This window comes from Glycine max, chromosome 8, assembly GCF_000004515.6.
Source record: "Glycine max cultivar Williams 82 chromosome 8, Glycine_max_v4.0, whole genome shotgun sequence".
Lineage (NCBI taxonomy): Eukaryota > Viridiplantae > Streptophyta > Magnoliopsida > Fabales > Fabaceae > Glycine > Glycine max.
The window spans coordinates 6,087,116-6,105,870 of NC_038244.2; the positions used below are offsets into that span (position 1 = coordinate 6,087,116).

Consider the following 18,755-nt stretch of genomic DNA (forward strand, 5'->3'; position numbering starts at 1 on the left):
ATATTTAAAAGTTATATTATTATGATATTTATATAATCTATACTAATAATAAAGGAAATATTTTTATTTAGTAAACAAATTTTATTTTATTTTTTAATTTTTTTACTTCTTTTTTAATAATTATCTATTATTCTCTTGTTAGTTTTTTTAACTTCTTATTTTTTTTATTTTGTTAAAATAGAGAAAGATTTGGTGTATACATTTTTTTTTGACATTTTTATCCTTAAATTAATTAAAAAAATGATCACCTATTATTCTTAATTACTTTACAACTGATAATACAAAATGCATAAAAACTAAAAGTGAACATGATAAGTTTTTAAAAAGGATAAATTTAGTCTTAACTTGATCTTAGTAACAACCCATTTTCCCCTATTCTCTTCAGACTCAGAACGTGGAATATCATTTTAGGGCTTTAACCATATTGTAACTGTACGGTTGTTTATTGTTTCAATTTTTATTCATCATTTATGAATGTTTTCCCATTTTCTATTTTGTTCCTTCTCTCTCTTCCTTTCTCTGATCCATTCATCAAATCAAAGAACGCGAAGAAAGCACGAACTTCAAAACAGAAAACACTGAAACTGGTTGCGGTGGAAAACGAAGAGGACCGACCCAATGAGAAATGTGAAGAGAGGAAGGTTCAAGGAAAGGATTATGGAAGTGACAGTTACTACGCCAAGTGGGTTGGTTTTGATTTTGGGTTTGGTGTTAATTTTACAGATAGAGAGGGAAATGGTGTGTGAACGGAAAGAATGTTGTGATATAGTGGAATTAGGTGAGTAAACTTGTAGGAATATAAATGACTAGTGAGTATAGATTTCTATATTAAAAAATTGTAACTTTAGAAACTAAAATAAAATATTTTAAATTATAAAGACTAAATGATAAAACTGTTACAACTATTTCAAGGAAAAAAATAATTAAATTTAATTTTTATAAGTTAATTTGACTAATTTATAAGTCACTATGCTTTTTATAAATTATTTTGAGTAAAATTTATAAGTTAACCATATATAAAAAAGAATATTCTCTCTATCCTAAATTAATAGTTATTTTAGATTGTTTTGACATATCAATAAAAAAAATGAAAATAATAATAATTTTCTAAAATTAATTTAATATAATCATTAATTTATTTATGAGTTTTTATTATCTATCATTAATAATATTATAAGAGGCATAAATAAATAAACAAAATTATTAATATTACATTAAAAATTAGGATATTTTAGGATAATTTTGTTTCTTTTAATTGACTATTATATAATGACACGGTGGGAGTAATAATTTTAAGTAAGTTTTTACATTCTGACTTACATTTTGACTCTGTTCTTCAAATCTCTCTCATCACTTTTAATTACATTAATTATTATGCTCCTTATTTTCTCTTTCTTCTTCTATTGTTTTCACTTTTGTAGTAATTAATTAAGTTGACCTTTTTCCTCATCCTTCATGCTAACCCGGAAGAAGAGACCCATAGTATTTCTTGAAATATCTCAGAAAAAGACCCATAGAATTTGAATCTGATCGATCATCCCTATATATATATATATGTGCAACTGTAGTACATTAAACATGAGGAACCTCTGAATTGATCAATCCAAAACCATGTCTGTGATCCTACCCTTTGTCTCAATCTTTCTGCTCCATGTTCTAACGGCAACCTCAGAGACCATTCTCCAATGCCTCTCTCTCCATTCTGACCCTTCTCGTCCAATCTCTGCAGTCACCTATTTCCCAAAAAACCCTTCATACCCTCCCATTTTGGAGGCCTACATCAGAAACCTGAGGTTCAGTTCCCCCACAACCCCAAAACCAACCTTCATTGTTGCACCAACACACGTGTCCCACATCCAAGCCTCCATCATCTGCTGCAAAAGGTTCAATCTTGAGATCAGAACAAGAAGTGGGGGGCACGACTTTGAAGGCCTCTCGTACATGTCACAAACCCCATTTGTGATTGTGGACATGTTCATGCTGAAATCAGTGGAGGTCGACGTCGAGGACCAGACAGCGTGGGTTGACTCGGGGTCAACGATTGGTGAGCTTTACTATGCTATTGCTGAGAAGAGTAGGGTCCTAGGTTTCCCTGCTGGTGTGTGTCACAGTGTTGGTGTTGGAGGGCATTTCAGTGGAGGAGGGTATGGGAACATGATGAGAAGGTTTGGTCTCTCAGTGGATAATGTTTTGGATGCCCTAATTGTGGATTCTGAAGGAAGAGTCTTGGATAGGGCAACAATGGGTGAAGATCTTTTCTGGGCCATTAGAGGAGGTGGTGGTGCTAGCTTTGGGGTTATTGTTTCATGGAAAATTAGGTTAGTTCCTGTGCCTGAGGTTGTCACGGTTTTCAGAATTGAAAAAACATTGGAACAAGATGCCAGTGATCTTGTTTTTCAGTGGCAGTATGTTGCTGATAAGATACACGATGGCTTGTTCATTAGGGTGGTTCTTAGTCCCGTGACGAGATCGGATCGGAAGACAATAAAGGCCAAGTTCAATGCCTTGTTTCTTGGAAATTCACAAGAGCTTCTTTCTGTGATGAATCAAAGTTTCCCTCAACTGGGTTTGGTTGCCGAACAGTGCATTCAAATGAGTTGGATTCAGTCGGTGTTGTTTTGGGATAACTATCCGGTGGGGACTTCGGTTGATGTTTTGCTTCAAAGACATGCAACAAAAGAGAAATTCTTGAAGAAGAAATCAGATTATGTGCAGCAACCTATCTCCAAAGCTGCCCTTGAAGGTATATGGAAGATGATGATGGAACTAGAAAAGCCTGTTTTCACATTCAACCCCTATGGTGGGAAAATGGGTGAGATTTCTGAGTTCGAAACACCGTTTCCACATAGATTTGGTAACATATTTAAAATTCAGTACTCTGTGAGTTGGGATGAGGAGGGTGAAGATGTTGCTAAACAATATTTATATCAGATTCGGAGGCTATATGATTACATGACTCCTTATGTGTCATACTCACCTAGAAGTTCATATCTGAACTATAGAGATGTTGATATAGGCGTCAATGGCCCTGGAAATGCTACTTATGCACAGGCTAGTGTTTGGGGTAGGAAGTATTTCAAGAGAAATTTTGATAGGCTGGTGCAGGTAAAGACCAAGGTAGATCCTAGCAATTTTTTCAGATATGAACAGAGTATTCCATCACTTGCATCTGCTCATAGTATAGTGTCAGAAAAGAAGAAGCCTTGAAGGCTTGAAGAGGTGTATAATAAAGGTCTGATTCAGGACAAATGGTATCTATAAGCAACTGGAAAGCCAGTTCAGACTTAGAGGTTAATTTGTCATAAAATTTGATTGGTTAGAGAACTATTTGCTATGCAATTGTATTTTTTTCCTGATCAAGGGACTATTTTTAATTTCAATCGGTATGCTAAGATTGCTACATTATAAAAAAGTGATAGTCTAATTGAATATCTTGAATTTTTAGATTTTTTTTTAAAATTTTCTTTCCTTAAAATTAAAACATGTCTATTCCTTTGTTTTCATTTAGTTTATTTATGCACCTCACTTTTTTCATGTAGTTTATGGCGCCTTAGTTACTTGTGTTTAAGAAAACAATTCATTTCATATTTATTAATAGTTGAAATTGCAAAGCTCAAATTATGAATATTAGAATATTCTAAATAATTCGATCAATTCAATTTGCAAAAAATTGTGAGGAAATGAGGAAATTTAAGGGTTTACGTAGAATAAATTGATGGAAGAATCAAATTTAATTCATTTTAAAAATGAAGAGACTTCACTTACTCAAAAACGTTGAGAAACCAAAATTACGTATCATTAAGACTAAGAGAACAAAAGTATATATAATTAAATATAATATTTACTACATTTGAAGGAAAATATTTCTTGAAACATAAATTTGGAATAACAGAAAGTATATATTTTAGATGAGTGCGTACAGAGTTTCAAGAGGAGATGAACTAATCTTGTAGTACGCACCTAAGCTAGGATAACAAGATCCCATGCTAGCATGGAGAATTTTAAGCATACACCAATTTGTATTTACTCGCACATTATAAATGAAATGAAGTTATCTTATTTCTATATATATATATATATATATATAAAGATGAGTGCGTACACAATAAGAAAAAATAAATAGTAATAATGATTTAAAACGTGTCAATTTTTGTTTCTAATGTCAAAAAATATAACCATAAATCTTACATGAAATGTTGTATTCAATTCATTGAACCCGCGACAACTAGCGGACCAACCGAACCTATGAGAAGTGTATCAAAGCACTTACAATTGTTGCGCCCAACAACAAGCTCGCGTTGTTGTTCATACAGTGCTAACTCGTCTCACTCTCATGTATCTCCACACTATGCGCCTCCTGAAACCGAGTCACTACTCAACCATTGTTACCAAAGAGACCTTCCCCGAGCCATGCATGTGTTGGATGCCATGGAAAGACGCGGAGTCTGGGCCGACGCTATTTCCTATTCTGAGCTCATCAAGTGTTGCTTGGCTCATGGTGCTGTCAGGGAACGAAAACGCGTTCACCGCCACATATTCTCAAATGGGCATCACCCAAAAACATTTTTGACCAACTCTCTCATCAACATGTCAAATTCAACCTCTTGGAAGAAGCGCAGGTACTGTTCGATAAAATGTCTGAACGAAATGTCGTGTCATGGACTACTTTGATATCTGCTTACTCTAATGCCAAGCTCAATGACAGGGCCATGAGTTTCTTGGTTTTCATCTTTAGGGTTGGTGTCGTGCCTAACATGTTTACTTTCTCTTCGGTTCTGAGGGCGTGTGAGAGTTTGTCTGATCTCAAACAGCTGCATTCTTTGATAATGAAAGTGGGGTTGGAGTCTGATGTATTTGTTCGCAGTGCGCTTATTGATGTTTACTAGAAAATGGGGGAGTTGTTGGAAGCTCTAAAGGTTTTTCGTGAGATGGTGACAGGAGATTCTGCTGTTTGGAACTCCATTATTGCTGCTTTTGCTCAGCACAGTGATGGTGATGAGGCTTTACATCTTTACAAGAGCATGAGGAGAGTGGGTTTTCCGGCTGATCACTCGACGCTCACGAGTGTTTTGAGATCGTGTACTAGTTTGTCGTTGTTGGAGTTAGGGAGGCAGGCCCATGTCCATATGCTGAAATTTGACAAAGATCTTATCCTCAACAATGCCCTTTTAGATATGAATTGTAGGTGTGGTACTTTGGAGGATGCAAAGTTCATTTTCAATTGGATGGCCAAGAAGGACGTAATCTCTTGGAGCACCATGATTGCTGGGTTAGCCCAAAATGGTTTTAGTATGGAAGCACTCAATTTATTTGGGTCCATGAAAGTGCAGGATCCAAAACCAAACCATATTACAATTCTTGGGGTTCTGTTTGCGTGTAGTCATGCAGGGCTAGTAAATGAAGGTTGGAACTATTTTCGATCTATGAAGAACCTATATGGGATAGATCCTGGAAGAGAACACTATGGTTGCATGCTTGATCTTCTTGGAAGAGCTGGAAAGCTTGATGACATGGTTAAGTTAATTCATGAAATGAATTGTGAGCCAGATGTTGTGATGTGGAGGACTTTACTTGATGCATGCAGGGTTAATCAGAATGTGGATTTAGCCACGTATGATGCTAAGGAAATTCTAAAGTTGGATCCACAGGACATATGTGTTGTTATCTAATATTTATGCAATTTCAAAAAGGTGGAATGATGTTGCAGAAGTTCGGAGTGCTATGAAAAAAAGGGGCATAAGGAAAGAACCTGGATGTAGCTGGATTGAAGTCAATAAGCAGATACATGCTTTTATTTTGGGAGATAAATCTCATCCTCAAATAGATGAGATCAATAGACAGTTGAACCAATTTATTTGTAGACTAGCGGGTGCTGGTTATGTTCCTGGCACAAATTTTGTACCACAAGACTTGAAGGGGAACAGAGAGAAGACTCTCTTCGATACCACAGTGAGAAACTGGCAATTGTTTTTGGTATTATGGGCTTTCCAAATGAGAAAACTATTAGAATCTGGAAGAACCTTAAGATCTGCGGAGATTGTCATAAATTTGAAAAACTCATAGCAAAGTTAGAGCAACGGCATATTGTAATTAGAGACCCTATTCTATACCATCATTTTCAAGATGGGGTTTGCTCCTGTGGTGACTATTGGTAGCAGATGAGAAGCACACAAGAGCGAGACAGAATCGCTGACTACTTTTTGGCTCAAAGCAGCGTTCTTAAATCTACAGTCAGCTGATATTTATAGGAGAGTAAAGTTTGCAGCAATAACATTGTTGTTAGTTAATATGTTAGTCAGGTTGCGTGAGCATATTCTTTCTCTTTTTTCTTTGTGTGCTTGTATATTTGCTCAACCTAATGGTTCAAACTATACTAAATACCTTGAACTATGGTTCAGACTGTAAACTAATGGTTTCAGTTAAATCAAGGGGAAGGCGCGGGTCCTGCTCCTGCACTGTATCCTGTTTTCTGTGTCCCAACCTCAGTTTTTTTTACCCCAGTAACTCTGTAAAACCTCTCCCATTTTATACTCCCAATGTTTGGGCAAGGTCTCTTGATTCCTTCACCTATGTGCTTTGATTCTCAATTCTTATGTTGAAAATCAATCCCCAGCATGATTAGCTCCAAATCACCAAGATATAAAGCATGAATGATTGTGTTTAGATTTGTTATTAAATATTTAGCTGCATGGTCATGCATTTAAGAAATTGTATGAACTAAGAATTTATTTTTTATATATTTGTTCTTTGAAACATTGTACGATTATCTTTAATTTACAATTTGAATTTATATTTTGAAGTTACATATTTGATATGATGTTAGATTAAGTTATTAAGTTATATATTTTGATATGATATTAGATTAAACTATATATTTTTAATTAGAATGAACTCTTATATTCTCCATGCATGTGTGTTTGATTCTCCCTAATGCCGCTAAAATCCTACTCACTTAAGGACTTGTTGAGTAATTTCAATAGGAAAAAAAAGTACTTGTAGTTTATTCCCGTACAGTTTGTAATATCCTGCTTTTTTCTGCTGCTTCTTTTTTTTTTAGCAACATGTAATGTCTTGCTAATGATACATCTCTTTCCCATATCCCTTGAGAATGGCCATGAGTTCTGCCGAGATGAGTCTTTGAAGCCTTCATTATTATAATTAATGCATTCTATTTTTAATATTAAATTAATTAATGCTAGTGAATTTCAACAATTTGAGAAGTGTTCAAAAGTTTGTATTTTTTTTATTTTTTTTTTTGCAAAGAGGGCTAAAGCCCAAAGACATGATTAGTTAAAACAAAAACCATGTACTTTAAGGTGACTAAAATATTAATTAAACTTAATATGAATTATCTGTATCTTATCAATATACTTTAATCCTTTCATATATATATATATATATATATATATATAACATTGAATAGTTATGGATAATTGATTTGCATGAAATAGTTGACCAATGTATCTTCTATCTCAGATTGTTTGTTGACCAATGTACTTCGTGAAATAGGATTTAGGGTTTAGGATCAAATTATATTTGTGTAATTTAATCAACTAATACATCATTTTATAACTTGATATGAAATATAATTTTTATCAATTCAACTATTGAACTATATTTATATATTGTTAAGATTGTATATATCAAATTTTATTAAAATTGAATCATAATAAAAAGATAATCAAATTATTCATATTTTAGTATATTTTGAAAAGTTTTTAATTTGTATGAATAAGATAGCAAATAATTTTAGATTAATATGAAATTTTTTATATATGATCTATGTAAAAGGAATCTTCAATCCAACAATGGATTTTAAAAAAATAATATTCAATTAAAACTTATTGAACGGTTTAATAATTGATCAAAGTTACACTAATATAATTTAAAAAATCATCTTAAAAAGAATGTTTTTACTTATTATATTTTGATGAGTGTGTTTTTGGCTACTTTTATGAGAATAGAATATTTTGAGTTTTTCTTAATATGTTATCTTCTTTCACCTATTATTTTTTATAACACTCAAATCACCTATTATTTTTTATAACACTCAAATCGTGATATCAAAATAAAAAAAAAACTTTAGTTCTAACTTCAATTTTAATATCTTTTGAAATTTTTTATTAATAATTAAAAATAACATTATATTATAATAAAAAATTAAAATATAATTTATATATTAAAATATTTATTTATTATTGTACCTTTCTGAGGATACAATGACAGTTTTTCCTTGATATGTGAAGCTCATTTCATTTAAATATGTTGTCTTTACCTGTTATCCGATAGTGCATCAATAGGATCGATACCTACAAAGACACACACTTATATGCTCAGGTCAGATATCATCCAATAATACTAAATAATATAGTAAATGAGTCTAATAAATGAGAATGAATGATTATTTTAATCCTTCATTATTCAATAATATTACCTTAATCTAAAATATTATGCTTCTAATGATGTCACTACCACATGTGATAGAAACCGAGCAATACTCGGGTGGGCGAGTCAATTATATTATTTTCTAAGGATTTAAGCTAGTTAAATAAGTTTTTTAATTAATAAAAAAATTTAAAAATTAATTAAAATATTTTTTAAGTATATTTTTTATTTAATGAAGAGATTAAAATAATAATTAAATTATATATTATTCTATTTACAAGAAAGAATGAGAAAATAGACCCATAATTTATTGCCCGTTTAAATGTTCTTGTCAGACATTTGAGAAAATCGGTCAACACATTTTTATATATATAAAAAAAAGATGATATTGAGGTGTGATTGTATCAATCAAATATCTTCTTAAGAAAAACCAATCAAATGCTAATAATCTGCTGGCTTAGTTAATAATTATATGCTCATCATTGTCATAGTTAATAATCTTCTTGAGGTGAAGCATTTGACCGCCTAAGCTGTTGAGATTGCTTAGTTAATAATTATACGCTCATCATTGTCAGTTTTTTATTTGTTCAATGGAAAGATAACACGCATCTTAAAAACTTTCCGTTCACTAATCCGATAATAATCCTAACACAACACCATTTGATTATAATGTCTCTGTGTTTAATTATAATAATTTTTCAATTAATTTATGCTTCTAAAAACTTATTATATTAAATTTGTCAATTATTTATATTATGATTTTAAAATGATTTTTTTATTTATCCACTTACTTATTTTTTTTAAAAAATAATTAAGTAAAGATATATAAAAAATAAATAAATAAACGCATCTAAAAATTGAAGAAAAACAAACTTATAAAACCAGACAAAAAAATTTAAAAAACGATTTTAGGGACCGAGAAAGTAATTCTTTTTTTTTTTTTGTCAATTGACCACGATTATGTTTTTTTGGCCTATGTCAAAGACCATAGTCCTTAGTAACCCAACATAAGAATCGAACAACTTTTTTATATTTATTAACAGGAAAAAATTAATTACCTTTTAGTTCCTTTATTAAAACAATCCATTAGTTAATAATTACAATTTTTTAATATTTTTATTGTTATAGTCTAAAGTTGTTACCTAATGCGCAATTACATAGAACCGTTATAGTTACAACTTACAATTTATTTTAGTCGTAATAGTTAATTTTTTAAAATATTTTTGTTGTTATAGTCTAAAGTTGTTATCTAACGCAATTACTTAGTGCTTATTATATATATATATATATATATATATATAAACAGGTATTGTTGAGCATAGTCGGTTCCAACACGAACAGAACCCTCACTCTTTCATGAAAGTCACTATATGGTAGATAAATAATCATAACAAAGAGGATAGAAAAAATTATAACTATAAAAATCAAAATGAGATATTTTTTATAAAAAAAAAAGCTGTTTCAATTTTTTTTTGTGTGTGTGAATAAGCTGTTTCAATTATAAAGACGATTATTAAAACCAAGAAAAAAAAACAAAGAAATATTAAAGTAAGAAGCTTCGTGAAAAAAATGTGAAAATGTAGTACAAGCAAGCTATTAAAAAAAGAATATCCAGAAACGCAAGAATCGTACGAGTACAATTGTACAAACTAATACTCCAAGCAAGATAATTTCTCAATCATGTGCCCCCGAACGGACATGGATATTCTAGAGTTCAAGTATCAACTGCACCCAGTTTAGTTTAGATCCAATGGTTTGTATTAAGATACAATTATTTATAAAAAAAATAACATTTTTTAAGGTCAATATGCATGCAATTTCAAAAACAACTGAAGAGGATCCGAATCCGTCCCCGAACAAAGTGCCGCATTTGAAGGGAATGCACAAAGCAGCTGAAACACGAGGGGTCTATAAGTAGGTCTCTTCGTTTTCTCTTTCGCTGAGATCTAAACCTGTTTTGACAATTCAAACATTGGGTACTTCAAAGTGTCGGGAAGAAAAGAAATAAATAAACGAAAACGTGTTTTCCCATAAGCAATAACTCTATAACCCACGCAGTTACACTTGCACCATTTTTTTCTCCCCAAACGTGGTACCCACCAAACCAATGAAAAAATCAAGTCTTTTTCCATCTGGGAATTTCCTTTTCCTTTTCCTTCTTCTTCTTCTCAATGTCTCTGCTTCGTTGGCAGCACCAACACCAGAATCGGTGTACACCTCCTTCCTCCAGTGTCTCACAAACTACACAAAATCACCTGACCAAGTTTCCAACATAGTATTTGCTCAAACCAACGCTTCCTTTTCTTCAGTTCTCCAAGCCTACATACGCAATGCCCGATTCAACACAACTTCAACCCCAAAACCCTTGCTTGTTGTCACTCCCTCGGAAGAACCCCATGTCCAAGGTGCAGTAATTTGCGCCAAAAGCATTGCGATTCAACTCAAGATCAGAAGTGGTGGCCATGACTATGAGGGTATCTCGTATGTCTCCGACCAACCCTTTATCATCCTCGACATGTTCCACTTCAGGAACATCACTGTGGATATTGAAAACGAGGTTGCTGTGGTTCAAGCAGGTGCCACACTTGGGGAACTTTATTATAGGATTTGGGAAAAGAGTAAAGTTCATGGCTTTCCTGCAGGGGTGTGTCCCACTGTTGGTGTTGGTGGACACTTGAGTGGAGGAGGGTATGGTAACATGTTGAGAAAACATGGGTTGTCTGTTGATCATGTTGTTGATGCTAAAATTGTTGATGCCAAAGGTAGGATTCTTGACAAGGAATCCATGGGGGAGGATCTTTTCTGGGCTATTAGAGGAGGTGGAGGAGCAAGTTTTGGAGTCATTTTATCATACAATGTTAAACTTGTTCCTGTACCTGAAGTTGTTAGTGTTTTTCGGATTGCGAAGAGTTTGGATCAGAATGAGAGTGCCACTGAGCTTGTGTTGCAATGGCAGCAGGTGGCGCCGCACACCGATGACAGGCTCTTCATGAGGCTGCTGTTGCAGCCAGTGAGTTCCAAGGTTGTGAAGGGCCAGAGGACCATCAGAGCCACTGTCATGGCTTTGTTTCTTGGAGGGGCTGATGAGGTTGCCACATTGATGGGGAAGGAGTTTCCTGCTCTTGGCCTCAGCAAGGAGAATTGCACTGAATTGAGTTGGATTGATTCTGTGCTTTGGTGGGGTAATTTCGACAATACCACTAAGCCTGATGCACTGCTTGATAGGGATCTCAATTCAGCAAGTTTCCTCAAGAGGAAATCTGATTATGTGCAGAAACCAATTCCCAAAAAGGGGTTGGAGGGGATATGGGAGAAGATGATTGAATTGGGGAAAACTGGATTTGTTTTCAATCCTTATGGAGGGAAGATGAGTGAGGTTTCGTCTGATGCGACGCCATTTCCTCACCGTGCAGGGAATCTGTTCAAGATTCAGTACTCCGTGAATTGGGATGATCCTGGAGTTGAATTGGAAAATAATTTTACTAGTCAAGCTAGAATGCTGTATAGTTACATGACCCCTTTTGTGTCTAGTAGTCCTAGAAGTGCATTCTTAAACTACAGGGACCTTGATATTGGTACCAACAGTTTTGGGAAGAATAGCTATGCAGAAGGAGCTGTTTATGGAGTCAAGTACTTCAATGACAATTTTGAGAGGTTGGTCAAGATCAAGACTGAGGTTGATCCAGAAAACTTCTTCAGGAATGAACAGAGTATTCCAGTTCATCCAAGTTAGTAATATTACTAATGTAGATAATCAAACGATGAAACCGATTATTGAATTGATGCACTTGTTTTTTCCTTTTAAATTGCTTTGCCGAATAGTTCCTAGTTCCTACTATTCTAGTAAATAATTTGATTGTGATAGCTAGTACGGAATTTGGGTGTTCAAGAAATTGCATCACTTCGGTTCCTGCTAATGTGTTTGTCCTTGAGTTTTTTTTTAGTCTGTGATTTTCTGGATGAATAATTAAGCACTCTAATTTATTATCTATATTATTTTACTAGTTTACATGATTTTGTTTATGGTAAACATGTGAAATTAGGAAGAACCTTCAGTGGATCCAAATATCCAATCATTGGAATTGGGTAAACATTGTTAGTGCAACAATTAGAAAATAGTTTAGAAACCAAGATCCATGCAAGCTACTTTTATCTTTATCGTTCTTCCCTTCAATATTCTTTTTTTACAGCTAAGATGTGACATTTTATTTGGTTATGAGCCAGAATTTGGGGGTCAGTTCGTAAGAGTGAAAATATGGTGGAAACACAAATATGATCTCCTGTTATTCATTTGTTTTTTGTTAACCTTGTACCATCTTTTCCTAATTAGTATACATATATATAGGCTTGAACTTCCTGTTATTCTATAACAAAAAAAAAGGCTTGAAAAAGTTATTTTCACAACCATAAACCAAGTCCGTCAAGAGTCAATAGGCCACAGAGTAATATCTTTATTGGTATGCGGGTGTTTCTCAACTAATCAACTTGGCATTTGGAATAGCTGAAGTTGTTATAGTGATACTTATTTCAAAGGAGTGTCTCTCTTTTTCTTAATTTTTAATTTGTTTTATGCCATTTATCGTTGTAACTTTAAGTGATCTTTAAATACCAATCAATTCTCTTTAGCCTAAGCAAGTATATAATCAAGTACCAATCAACTGTTTCCATATCCCTTGTTAGTAATATTATTTCTTCTTGCAATTTACTTTTAAAAAAATAATAATAACGGAAGACAGAACAAATTAATGTCTTTTTCTTTTATTATATCTTATTAGTGTGATCCCTTCTAGGCAAAAGTTAAGATTGTAGTATTTATGTTTGAATGTCATTCCTTCACTGATTGCAGGATTGGACAGTGAAGCCATTAAATCTGGTGCAGGCAAATTGTTACACTTAACCCTTTATTGGACACTGATGGTAAAGGTGGGATGGCTGTTCATCCTTGAATTATTCATATGATTATTGTAATCAAACATGGGGTTAGAATAATTAGGTTCTTTTACTTTATCTTCCCCTGCAAAGAAAAAATGTATATCTTGCTCTCATGTGTACTGGAGTTTCCGAATTGAAGGTGTTAATCGAGGTTTCTTGGATAATCCAGCAGAAAGAATAAGTTTCATGCAAGCAAATGTGTGTCATTTGGAAAGAAAAGGAACCATTGGAGTATAGAAAATAGTGGAAGAATTGACTCTTTTTGAGTTGTACATGATATATATATATATATAAAGAATTCTAAGATAAGATATTTATAATTTGAATATAATAAGATATCTAAATCCTAAAATAAAATATTTATCTAAATTTTAAGATAAGATATCTATAATTTGACACTTGAATTAGGTCAACAATCCAATACGGAAGTAAGACCGTAAAAAAAAGACTATTTTTTGCATTGCACAAGTGTGACCCAAATTATTATTCATGTCTCATTTTTCCATGGTAAGCATTAAAACAAGGAACTAAAAAGAAATGCGCAAAACACTTGCACAAATAATAAAATAAAGATTCCATTAAATAAAATAAAGAAGTTTAAGCACAAGGTGGACTAAAGTAACGTGCAGGGTGTCATTCTAATACAAAGACATCATAGTCACCCTCTCAAAAGTATATTATAATATAAAAGTCGTTGACTTTTTAAATCATAGTAGATATTATGCAAAATTTGATCCTAGATACTAGGCTAAGAAACATAGCAAAATTCTAGTGGAGAAAGGAATTCAAAGATAGGAAAACAGTATGATAAAAAAAAAAAACAGTAAAATATATTCAAAATACCACTTTATAATCACCCATTGATTTAGGAGTATGCTTGAGTTCTCCGCAAACAAGTTTCAAAGAATTGTAAAAGAAATCTATCGACTTTGAAAGCATCCATTAAAAACATAATGCGATGATTATCACTCACACAAAATATATAATCATCGGGCACGTACAAACAATAATTAAAGGACATGATTAAATTGCACATGAATTATATTAAGGCACACCTCCTAAGAATATAATAAGTGCCGTAAAATATTTTCTCAAGATATCAGGTCATAAGTTTTAATTTAATGAAATTTATTTCTGATTTAATATTCAATATTTTTGTTTCTTCTTAAATTCAATGGGTGACTAAAAATTATTGTTTGAGGTGGTAAGCGAATCACATTTTATATGAAGATCAAAGTTAAGAGCTTTAAAAGAAAGAGAGAAATACTAACAACATTCTACCATCACTCTCTTGCAGATATGTACTGCACTATCTCTTATTAAGTGAAATTTATGTATATCTTACTAAATGTATATATGAATTATCTATTTAGTGAATTTCATTATCAAATTAATTAGTAAAACTCATGAATTTCAACAAAAAAAAACACGGAGTCTTAGAAATTGAGTAAAAGGAACTTACGTACAAAATGAATAAATTTAAACATGCTAATCTTTAGTACATGCAACTCGCAACTCAGCTATATTTTTTTTATAAAAAAATACAGTAAAAAAAATTGCATAGTACTAGCATGTTTGTTGTTTGTTGTGTTGGGCTACAAGTGTGAGGTGAAGTCCCACATCAGGTAGAAATAAAAAGGTTGAGCACCATAAAAGTGAGGAGAAGACCCATAAATCTGAGCCTTAAGGTTTTGGGTTAGAGTGTGGTGGCTAGTGGGTTTTGGATTAGCCTAATGTATCAAGTCTCCTTAGCGGGTTTTCATATTATATCTATTGTTTTACGCATTACTATTCGTAATATATAGATTTAATAATTTATCAAGATTTTTAACTAATATTGTATGCAGATTTTCTTTTATTTTTATATGAAAATGCAGATGAATGGTGTTAACATGTATACTATATAAATTGCGCGCATGTTACCTGTGTGCATAAAAGTACACCTACACATCTATAAAAATGATCAAATATAGGAAAAACACTGACGCAGTGTTGGCATTATTGAGTGATCAGATAAAACTGTATCAGTAGGAATTAAAATATCTTCAATTGGATTGATGCCAGCAGAACTCAATTATTATGTTGCATTATCATAAGGAAGAAGACATCACGTGTGGTCCAACCTTGAAGACATAAAACCGTACCAACCATGGACTAAGAGCATTCCAGAATGGAAAAATCAAATTCCCTACCATTTCTTTCTGTTATTGTTCTTCTTCTTCATGTCTCTAACTCTCTAACTACCCCAACAAGAGAGTCCATTCACGACACTTTTCTTCATTGTCTTCAAAGCCACACAACAAACCAACCAGATCATGTTTCAAACATAGTCTATGCGCAAACCAACACATCCTACACCTCAGTTCTTCGAGCCTTTGCTAGAAATGCCAGGTTCAGCGCCCCCTCCACGCAAAAGCCATTACTCATTGTCACACCTCTCAGTGAAAACCAAGTACAAGCCACTGTGGTGTGCGCCAAAAGCATTGGCCTTCAACTCAAAATCAGAAGTGGTGGCCATGATTTTGAAGGTGTTTCATACATCTCCCAGGTACCTTTTATCATCCTTGACATGTTCAATTTTCAAGATGTCACAGTGGACGTGCAAAATGAGATTGCTGTGATTCAAGCTGGTGCAAGTCTTGGACAAGTTTATTACAGGATTTGGGAGAAGAGTAAAGTTCATGGCTTTCCTGCAGGGGCTTGTCCCACTGTAGGGGTTGGTGGCCACTTGAGTGGAGGAGGGTATGGTAACATGATAAGAAAATATGGGTTATCTGTTGATCATGTTGTTGATGCTAAAATTGTTGATGTCAAAGGTAGGATTCTTGACAAGGAATCCATGGGGGAAGATCTTTTCTGGGCAATTAGAGGAGGTGGAGGAGCAAGTTTTGGTGTCATCTTATCATACACAGTTAAACTTGTTCCAGTGCCAGAAAATGTTACAGTTTTTCAAATTGACAAGACTTTGGAGGAAAATGCCACCGATCTAGTTGTTCAATGGCAAAAGGTTGCCCCACACACAGATGATAGGCTTTACTTGAGGCTTGTCTTACAACCTGTAAGTTCCAATTTTGTGAAGGGAAAGAAAACCATAAGAGCTTCAGTTGAGGCTTTGTTTCTAGGAGAAGCTGATGAACTTGTCAAATTGTTGGGGCAGGAGTTTCCTTTGCTGGGACTGAAAAAAGAGCTTTGTCATGAAATGAGGTGGATTGATTCTGTGGTTTGGTGGGCTAATTACAACGATGGATCCTCAGTTAATGCACTTCTTGACCGAAATCATTACTCGGTGCATTCCAACAAAAGGAAATCTGATTATGTTCAGACCCCAATTTCCAAAGATGGGTTTACATGGATATGGAAAAAGATGATTGAATTGGGAAAAGTTAGCATTGTTTTCAACCCTTATGGAGGGAAAATGAATGAGGTCCCTTCTGATGCTACTCCATTTCCTCACCGTGCAGGGAATCTTTACAAGATTCAGTACACTGTGAGTTGGCAAGAACCAGGTGCTGCTGTGGAAAAAAGTTTTTTGAGTCAGATTAGAGTGCTACACAATTACATGACCCCTTTTGTGTCCAAGAATCCAAGGAGTGCATACTTTAACTACAGGGACCTTGATATTGGTATCAATAGCCATGGTAAGGATAACTTTGAAGATGGAAAAGTTTATGGTATCAAGTACTTCAATAAAAATTTTGAAAGGTTGGTGAAGGTTAAGAGTGCCATTGATCCAGAAAACTTTTTCTGGAATGAACAGAGCATTCCAACATATCCAAGAAGCAATGCGTAAGGAACCTAACCGACAAAGGGCAACAAACCGATTTGTTCATTTAGTTGACTTTGTTACTTTAGCCTCTACGTGATTGGTTGAATTGTTGTATCTTGAATCTTGCTATTTCGCAGAAACTTGTTTTTACAGTACATATGGAACTTGTGTGTATTTCGGGAAATTATATCCTTGTGGACAAAGATCCTTCGCTTCTTGGATTTTCACCTTCATCTATTCTAGCCTTTCGCTTGTATATACGCATAGAATATTCTCTCACTCAATAGATGTCAAGTGACTGTTTAACACTGTTTTTCTTTTCATATACCTAAATTTCAGATTAAATCAAACCATGCTTAGAGGACTTGAATCCCTTTCTATTCAAATTAAGGTTGAGACAATTAAAAATAACTACAGCAATCCAATCTTGAGGTTAAATTATTGCTAAAAAAAACCCTTATAGAGTTTAAATTGTTTAAATTATCTAAACTTCTTTTTATAAGAAATTAGCTAAACTAGAAATAAAAGGATTTGTTTAAACTGAATTAATCAAGTAAATCGTATATCCAAAGTACGTAGTTTTTCATTCAGCATATCATTACAAAGTACTACGTGTTTTTGTTTGCCTTGAGCATGTTTGATTTTCCGGTGGCTTGTCTCAAACATACATTTGCATGAATTCCAATATGAATCTGACAGGCCATTACAAGCGCAACGAAAAAGTAAGGGTTGAGATACTTTAGGCTACCTTTGTTTTCGTTTGCAAATACAAATGTTTGTGTATCCGCATAATTATAACATATTTGATACCAAGATTTCCATAATACATGTTATTGTGTAGAGGATTTAACACATGTTTGTGTATCCGTTAGAAATGGTTCATACGTCCGTTCAAGGTGGAAAATAAATATTCTCATGTTGGCACCTCGCAATGTCTGCACTGTAGCCCAAACACAATCTTAATCAATTTGATGGAACAAGTAAACAAATTCATTTAGCATAAACTACATTTAATTAGTCTGGGCTGTTCATAGTCAGATTTTTGTATTGGACCCTTTCAAATGTCTTACTCTTCAAAACGAATACCCAACACTTCAGAACAATGTTTTGGCCCAAACAATTTGAGGGAAAAAGTTGAGAAATGAACTACTCTCGGCCCATACATAGGATCATTTTCATTTGAGAAATAATCGAGTACTTTACTGTAACTCATTTCAGAACTCGTTTATTTAAATTTGAAAATAGTTTTGATCAATAAAATTATAGACAGTTTGAAAATAACTATGTTCTTTTAAGCATGTAAATTATCTAATGAGGTAATTAATTAAATATTATAGTAAATATACTATTTATTTTTATATTCTCATAAAACTTATATGATAATATTTATGATTAATCAAATAAATTTAATTATTTTTAAAAATCATGGTTGTCAGAAATGGTGATTCTCGGACTTGAACAAAATTTCTTTATAGCAAATGTTCCCTTAGTATAGGTAAAAAAAAAAAATCAATTAGAAAAATTGAAAGTATGGAATTAGTCAACTAAAATCCTCATATATTATGTAAATTGTATTTTATATCAACCTACTGATTTTGTTTCACATGAGACCACTTGAACAATTAAATTATTTGGAAAACGCTGCAAAACTTAAACATACTAACCCCATATG

General features: G+C 33.2%; 3 protein-coding genes and 1 pseudogene across 3 annotated transcripts; all 4 read left to right on the forward strand.

Annotated features, from left to right (window-relative positions):
• The first annotated feature begins 1,594 nt into the window (after nt 1-1,594).
• Nucleotides 1,595-3,240, forward strand: LOC100812087 (berberine bridge enzyme-like 8). Its single transcript, XM_003532593.5, has one exon. The coding sequence runs from the start codon at nt 1,612-1,614 to the stop codon at nt 3,205-3,207; it is 1,596 nt and encodes a 531-aa protein (XP_003532641.1). The 5' UTR covers nt 1,595-1,611; the 3' UTR covers nt 3,208-3,240.
• A 982-nt stretch (nt 3,241-4,222) lies between these two features.
• On the forward strand, nt 4,223-6,663 carry LOC100812636 (pentatricopeptide repeat-containing protein At2g03880, mitochondrial-like; annotated as a pseudogene).
• Nucleotides 6,664-10,247: 3,584 nt separating this feature from the next.
• LOC100813175 (berberine bridge enzyme-like 21) lies at nt 10,248-13,481 on the forward strand. The gene is made up of 2 exons (XM_003532594.5): nt 10,248-12,113; nt 13,232-13,481. Exons 1-2 carry the CDS (start codon nt 10,493-10,495, stop codon nt 13,342-13,344), a joined length of 1,734 nt encoding a protein of 577 aa, XP_003532642.1. The 5' UTR covers nt 10,248-10,492; the 3' UTR covers nt 13,345-13,481.
• A 1,927-nt stretch (nt 13,482-15,408) lies between these two features.
• Nucleotides 15,409-17,310, forward strand: LOC100796809 (berberine bridge enzyme-like 21). The gene has a single exon (XM_003531018.5). The coding sequence runs from the start codon at nt 15,488-15,490 to the stop codon at nt 17,105-17,107; it is 1,620 nt and encodes a 539-aa protein (XP_003531066.1). The 5' UTR covers nt 15,409-15,487; the 3' UTR covers nt 17,108-17,310.
• The last annotated feature ends 1,445 nt before the right edge of the window (nt 17,311-18,755 follow it).